We start from the raw sequence: 7,311 nt of genomic DNA, 5'->3' as shown, positions 1-7,311 counted from the left end.
TTTTGGTCTGTGGGCTGGACGCATGCGCCGACGCATCGGTGTTGCCAGACCCATCACTAGTAATCGCTCTTGAACCGGACCAGAACCACAGCACCACCTGGAGGCTGATATCTGGACCTAATCTCCAGGTTCTGGTCCAGTAAAGTCCATTATTCTGATGAGGTTCTGAGACCTCTGCCTGGTTCTGTTTCTGGTGCGGTTCTGGTGAGGAGGAGAGGAAGTGATGTCAGATTTCCTGGTGCTCCCACTGGCTCGCCTCAGTGGACCAATCAGCATCGCTGCTCTGACTGGAAGCTCCTGATTGGTCTGCTGGAGCTTTGCTGGAACCAGAACTTCCTGCTGATGCAGAAGGATTTCCTGGTGGAACAGAACCTGATCTGGGCCTGACTAAGTCCTGACTGCCCCAGTGTATCTGGTCAGGCATCAGCAGACTTTGAACCCAGTGAACCAGATCGATGAAGCCTGAAAGAGGGAGGTGTTGGGTTCAGACTGGATCGGGTTCTGACCGGATTGACCAGAACCTTCCTGTTCTCAGATTCCCGCTGACTGAAATTGGAGAAGATCAGATCTCCATCTGCCGAGTCGGCGGTTCAGTTGGTTCTGATCCGAGAAGGTTGGTCAGAGGTCTGAGCTGAGATCTGAGGGGTTTCCCACCCCGGTCCTCAGGGCCAGCTCTTCCAGTGATGACATCATTTCCTCAGTCTCCAGGAGCTGCAGGGAAACGTCTCAACATGGAGGACAGGAGCCCCTGAGGACCGGAGTGGGAGACCCCTGATGTAGAACCAGGCTGCTGCAGGGACCAGTGTGACCACAGGGTGGCGTAGTTCAGCCGCTTGGTGGAACCAGCTCACTGCAATGGTCTGTTTCCAGGTTCTGGTCTGGTTCCGATCGGGTTCTGGTCTGGTTCCGATCGGGTTCTGGTTGATGTTCTGGTCTGGTTCCGATCGGGTTCTGGTCTGGCTCCGATCGGGTTCTGGTTGATGTTCTGATCTGGTTCTGGTTGATGTTCTGATCTGGTTATGGACAGGTTCTGATCGGGTTCCGATTTGGTTCTGGTCAGTGTTCTGGTCGGGTTCCGATCGGGTTCAGGTCTGGTTCTGGCTGGTGTCCTGATTGAGTTCTGGTCTGGTTCTGGTTGGTGTTCTGATCAGGTTCTGGTCGGGTTCTGTTGCAGTCGGACACAGAGTTCTGGGACAAGATGCAGGCGGAGTGGGAGGAGCTTGCTCGCAGGAACTGGCTGGAGGAGGCGGCGAGCCAGCAGAAGCCGGCCCCGCCCCCCGTCTCACCTGTGGAGAAGGTAACGCCCTGATGATGTCACCTTGTTTTCTCCTGCAGCTTCCCAGCATGCATCACTGCCATGATCTGGAGTTAATCTACAGCTTTAGTCCAGCAGCTTCCATCCAGACGGCCAGCGGCCCTAATCCTCTAATCCTGTCATGGCTCAGGGTTACGTCACCATGGCAACCGAGGTGACGTGGTCTAATCAGACTTCCACTAACATCCTGCAGATGTTTCACAATAAAAGCTCACCTGCAGAAAGGCTTTTATTTTGCAACATCAGGAGGATGGAGGCTAGTTTTGATGGGGTCATACAGGAAGTACCACCACAGGGCGGTACTTCCTGCTGACCTCTATGGTTCTGCAGGGCGGTACTTCCTGTTGACCTCTATGGTTCTGCAGGGCGGTACTTCCTGTTGACCTCTATGGTTCTGCAGGGCGGTACTTCCTGTTGACCTCTGTGGTTCTGCAGGGCGGTACTTCCTGTTGACCTCTGTGGTTCTGCAGGGCGGTACTTCCTGTTGACCTCTGGTTCTGCAGGGTTACTACTTCAGCGCCACCAACCCGTACCTTGACTGGCCCAACGCCTTCGCTGAGGGTCAGGAGAAAGCTGGAGAGGGAGACCTGAACGCTGCCGTCCTGCTGCTGGAGGCCGCCATCTTGCAGGACCCCAGTGATGCCGAGGTGACCCGTTGGTTGGGTTCTGTCGCCTTCCATTCTCTGACCATTGACACTCACCGGTGACCGTTTCCTGTTGCAGGCGTGGCAGATGCTGGGAACGACTCAGGCTGAGAACGAGAACGAACAAGCCGCCATCGCCTCGCTGCAGAGGTCAGACCAGCTTCCTGTCTGATCTGTTCAGCTCTGATGAAGGTCACTAACTGCTCACCTGCTGCAGGTGTCTGGAGCTCCGCCCCAACAACCTGCCGGCTCTCATGGCGCTCGCCGCCAGCCTCACCAACAGCAGCCAGCTGCCGGAGGCCTGCGACGCTCTGCGCCACTGGATCGGCCACAACCACAAATACCGACACCTGGTCCAGAGCAGGAGTCCGCTACAGGGTTCCCCAGCCACACCACGCAGGGGCCCCAGCTGCTCCATACCTGCAAGGTAACGAAACACCTGAGCTGGACGTCAGCGTGACGGCCCAGAGGAGTCCGGTTGGCCGGGGTCATCGGTACCAAAAGCGACTCCGAATGTCCAAGGAGGAATCTGGAGATGCAATCAGCAGGTGGCGCTACGTAAATAAAGCCAATGTTTTTCTTTCAGCTCGGCGCTGCAGGAAGTTCTGCTGCTCTTCCAGGAAGCGGCGCAGCTGAACGTGGATAACGTGGATCCGGACCTGCAGACCGGACTCGGAGTTCTGTACAACCTGAGCTCAGAGTTTGACCGGGCGGTGGAGGCGTTCAGCGCTGCGCTGTCCGTCAGACCGCAGGTAGCACCGGACTGCTGCTGGTTCTGGTTCTGGTGGGGCTCCAGCAGGCTGATAATGTCATGATGACCTCACTTCCTGTGTCCGTCTCAGGACTACTTGCTGTGGAACCGGCTGGGAGCGACGCTGGCTAACGGCAGCCGCAGCGCCGAGGCGGTGGAGGCGTACAGCCGCGCGCTGGAGCTGCGGCCCGGCTTCATCCGCTCCCGGTACAACCTGGGCATCAGCTGCATCAACCTGGGCGCGCTCAGGTACCGCCACCCCGGCAGCCCGCTTACTGGGACGAAGGCTTGTTTATGACTCGGTTCTGGTTCTGCAGGGAGGCCGTCAGTAACTTCGTCACGGCTCTGAAGCAGCAGAGGTGCAGCCAGGGCTGCAGCCAGCTGCAGATGTCCACCAACATCTGGGCCGCCCTGCGGATCACCGTCTCCATGATGGACGACCCCGGGCTGGACCGGGCCGCCAGCCTGGGGGACCTGGACCTGCTGATCAGAACCCTGGAGGGCGGAGACCTGTGACCGGGTCAGAGGTCACAGGAGAACGCTGCTGCACCTGAAGCACAACCCTTTAACCTGGAGGACCTTCTGCTGGAGCTCCGCCCCCTGACCTCTGACCTCTCAGCAGAGCTATTTTCTCTCCTTCTGTATCTAAATGTCAGAGGAAGTCCTGGGCCTTCAGCCTGACCTCTGACCCCGTCAGCAGCTGCAGCTCCAAGCTGAGCGGATTGTAGCGCAGACGTGGGATCAGAACGAAGAAGAGTTTGTATTAATAGCAGCGGTGTTTAGTACGGAGGCCTGTGGGGGACATGGGGACGTTTTCTTTTGCGTCTTACTCTCTGCTCTAATCTGAGGCTTTCAGGAGGTTTTTCCATGTTTCTTAATTTCTCCATGTGAAATATCTGAAGTTTTATATCTTTTTCTTTAGGGTAGAAATGAATCACAAACCTGTGATATAAACAGAAACTTCCTACAAGAAGAAAAATAATAAAAATACATCCAAACTATCTGGACTATTTCTGAGTCGATAATAAATCATCTGACAGTTTAGTCTGTTGTTGGTCTGAACGGTTAAAGTTTCCATCCCAACCTGCTCAATCAGACATAAACATGAACTGAATGAATCCATTTTCAGAGTTAAGAATAAACACGTTTTCAGCGAGGCTCTTTATTTGACCATATTAAATTACTGACTGAAAACAAAATAGACCAGGAAATACTGCAGTAATGTTTCTGAGGGGGAAACTTTTCCCCATGACCCCCAGAGGCCTCCGTAGTTTAATCAGTATTTATTAATGTTTGAATATTAACGTCTGTCTGAGCTGCAGAGCGAGTCAGGAGGTTGTACTGAGTCACCAAAATAAAAGCTCAGGTGACAACAAAAGGGGCGGGGCCTAATCTGCAGGTAAATACATAAATAATACTCAGTGAAACTATTAAGTTATTTGTGAGTAAATATTATCCGCATCAGTATTTCTCCTCAGGGAGTCGGAGGATCTGATCTGAGGTGCTCTGTGTTTTACCTTCCTATATTCATATCTAAAGACTATTTTAATCAGTGACAAGGCTTTTTAATAAACTCATAGCTGAACCCAGAGGTCAGAGGTCAGCCATCTCTCCATACAGACACAGATATTTGGCCCCAGAAACTAAACTAGGAAACCAGTTTGGTTCCTGTTGCCAAGTTTCCAAAATTTACTTTAGCAAAGTTTTATTTCTTATTCCTTTAAATGTAATTTTCATTTTCTCCTAATGAGGGCGCCGTTTGTTTTTATGGTTTTTAAAATGCTAGTGTTGAGCACTGTTGCACTTCTAATCCTGTTTTATTCGTTTTTATTGTGTTTGAGACACTTCACACAAAAAACCTATTAATCTGTATTAAAGACAATAATCAGTTCAGTGTTTATTATTCCCATTCATTTTACTTCCATCATCATCTGGACTCAAAGATCGGTTCATTTCCACCAACCAATCAGAGCCGAGATGAGACCTGCTGAATGCAGTCGCCATGGAGACGCCAGCAGGTGACGGCAACATTATCAGACCCCCATCACAGTCCCTACATGACAGCATCACCCCTAGCAACGGGGTCACAACACATAGCAACGGGGGTCACCGACACATAGCAACGGGGGTCACGACACATAGCAACGGGGGTCACCACACCTAGCAACGGGGGTCACCACACCTAGCAACGGGGGTCACCACACCTAGCAACGGGGTCACCGACACATAGCAACGGGGTCACCACCCCTAGCAACGGGGGTCACCACACCTAGCAACGGGGGTCACCACCCCTAGCAACGGGGGTCACCACACCTAGCAACGGGGTCACCGACACATAGCAACGGGGTCACCACCCCTAGCAACGGGGGTCACGACACATAGCAACGGGGCCACCGACGCATAGCAACGGGGTCACCGATGCATAGCAACGGGATCACCGACACATAGCAACGGGGGTTACGACACATAGCAACGGGGTCACTGACACCTCCAGCCTCCGATTGGCTCTCAGCAGCGAGACCTGGTCTTCTACATCCAATTAATTGACCGACCGACTCATCTATCCATCCATCCATCCATCCATGGCGGTTCCATCAGGTTCTGTTAGAACGTCTCTCAGCCAGTAATATTCATAGTTTCCATGAATCCAGATTTCTGTATTAAATGTTTTTATTAGCTGAAGCAGAAAATCGTTTTCATTAACAGAACAAAGGCTTTTAAACATTTCAGTTGGTACTGGCTAATGCAGCTTGGTTCTGGACCGGGTCGGGGAGAACATGCAGACCACCGGATTCACACCCAGAACCTCATTGCAGCGAGGCATCAGGTCTCTGATGAACCTGACTGCAAGCTGCAGAGGTCAGAGGTCACAAGAACATCTGGTGGAGGCGGAGCTTCACCTCAAACAGCTGGAAGGTCACGGATCAGAACCAGATGAACCCGATCGAGATCAGAACCAAACCCTGATACCACCTCAGTCTGCCCACTGCTGGCCAACACCAGGACAGGCAGAACCACCCTCCTCCGGTCCGGTTCCGGTCGGAGCAGGTGGAACCAAACCGCCGCTGCTTCAGTCTGCAGCCTGCAGGTAGCGAGCAGAGAAGGCCTCCAGCTGGGTCTCCAGCTCCGTGGCCCGGTTCCTGGAAGCAGAACCAGAGCAGGTTCTAATCAGGTTTGGTCCAACCAGACCCTTTTGGATCCAAGTCCAGTTATCAGAACTATCAGAATCATTTCTTTGTTGCATTGCCAATTGAGCCACTGGAGTTTCAGGATGACGGACATTTTTCAAGATGGCTGTCGTTTTTGAGCCTTTCAAACCAGTTATTACTGTAAAACGTTTGACATTTTCAGGATGAACTTTATGTCGCATCATGTTTTCCACTTCCTGTTCATGTGATGTTAAGCTATGATTTGCAGCAGAATCAGAAACGAAGAATGTTGCAGTTAGCGAGTCTCAGACTAGCCGTCAGCTGGAAGGAGATGAAGATGAGAAACAGCAGAGCTAATGGTTAGCGCTAGCTTGATATCATTTTTCATGTGTTTAGCAATTCAGCGTTAGCAGAGCTAACATTCTTGTTTAGTGAGTTAGCGGTTAGCAGCATTAACTTGTTGGTTAGCTGTGCCCAACAATGGCAACAACAGCAGCTGATTTTACTGCAACATTCTCCATGACAACCATGGCAGCCATTTTGAAAACTGTACACCTGAGAAAGCAAACATAAGATCGACCACATCTGTAAGGTTTCTGTGGTTCAAAACATAGTTTTCACTTCCTGCCCTCTGCGGTCTGCCCTGCTCCTGACCTTTGACCTCTGCTGTCTTTTCTGGATTCTCTCTCATCCTGAACTGTAAATCATGGACCTGGGGCCTCATGTCTAAAAGCTGCGCACAATAAAATGTGTGGCGCCATATTTTATGCACAAGTCGGCATGTATAAAAATTAACTTTGCGTCAGTTTGTGTAAATATACACACACTTTTGACCTGCCGTAAAAATATGCGGCAGCCATGCAAACTTTATGAACATTATCAAACTACAAAGTGACAAAACTCACCTAAATACACAGAGACCTGACGACATTCAGTTATTTAGACCAAGAAGCATCAGACACGATGATTTTAACATTTCATTGTTTAAACGATGAAGCTAAACCGCATTTATCCTCAGACAATAACCTAACACACACACAAAATAAATAAAATAAAAATAAAGGATGTGAAAACCTCGCTCCAATGTAAGTAGTTATTTTCCTCAAAGATGAAACGCATCGGTCTGAATAGTTATGGGCTCCAGGCACGTGCAGAGGGGGGGGCTGGGGGTGCTTGAGCACCTGCCCTTTTTGCTCCTTGCCCCAAAGTGCCCTTTTGGTCAATTTTTTTTTGTTGGTATTATTTTCAAAGCCCTCTTCTGACACATAATAACATGTACTAAAATGATTTTATTTATTTTTGTACAACATAATAAGCCTTCCGGTCACCTTGTTACCTTTGACCTTTTGCCCGTGACGCATGACGCAGTTGCCTCTCGCGCAGTGAGATAAGGCGGCTAACTGGAGCTCAGCATAGTGAACGTTACAGATTACAGAACAGTTTTTGGTGAAT

General features: G+C 50.7%; 1 protein-coding gene across 1 annotated transcript in view; it reads left to right on the top strand.

Annotated features, from left to right (window-relative positions):
- The window catches only part of LOC106938693 (PEX5-related protein-like), a 20,150-nt gene extending 16,439 nt beyond the window's left edge, over positions 1–3,711 (top strand). Inside the window, exons 7-13 of the mRNA XM_015020828.1 lie at positions 1,175–1,297; positions 1,819–1,962; positions 2,039–2,109; positions 2,177–2,386; positions 2,546–2,711; positions 2,802–2,959; positions 3,028–3,711. Of these exons, the coding sequence (XP_014876314.1) occupies positions 1,175–1,297; positions 1,819–1,962; positions 2,039–2,109; positions 2,177–2,386; positions 2,546–2,711; positions 2,802–2,959; positions 3,028–3,226 (1,071 nt within the window). The 3' untranslated portion in view covers positions 3,227–3,711. The remainder of the gene's footprint in view (positions 1–1,174; positions 1,298–1,818; positions 1,963–2,038; positions 2,110–2,176; positions 2,387–2,545; positions 2,712–2,801; positions 2,960–3,027) is intronic.
- The last annotated feature ends 3,600 nt before the right edge of the window (positions 3,712–7,311 follow it).

The sequence above is a fragment of the Poecilia latipinna genome, unplaced genomic scaffold, assembly GCF_001443285.1.
Source record: "Poecilia latipinna isolate Pla-1442-1.1 unplaced genomic scaffold, P_latipinna-1.0 Scaffold2668, whole genome shotgun sequence".
NCBI lineage: Eukaryota > Metazoa > Chordata > Actinopteri > Cyprinodontiformes > Poeciliidae > Poecilia > Poecilia latipinna.
Note: the sequence above shows the minus strand (reverse complement) of the source record. Positions and strands in the feature narration are given on the sequence as shown.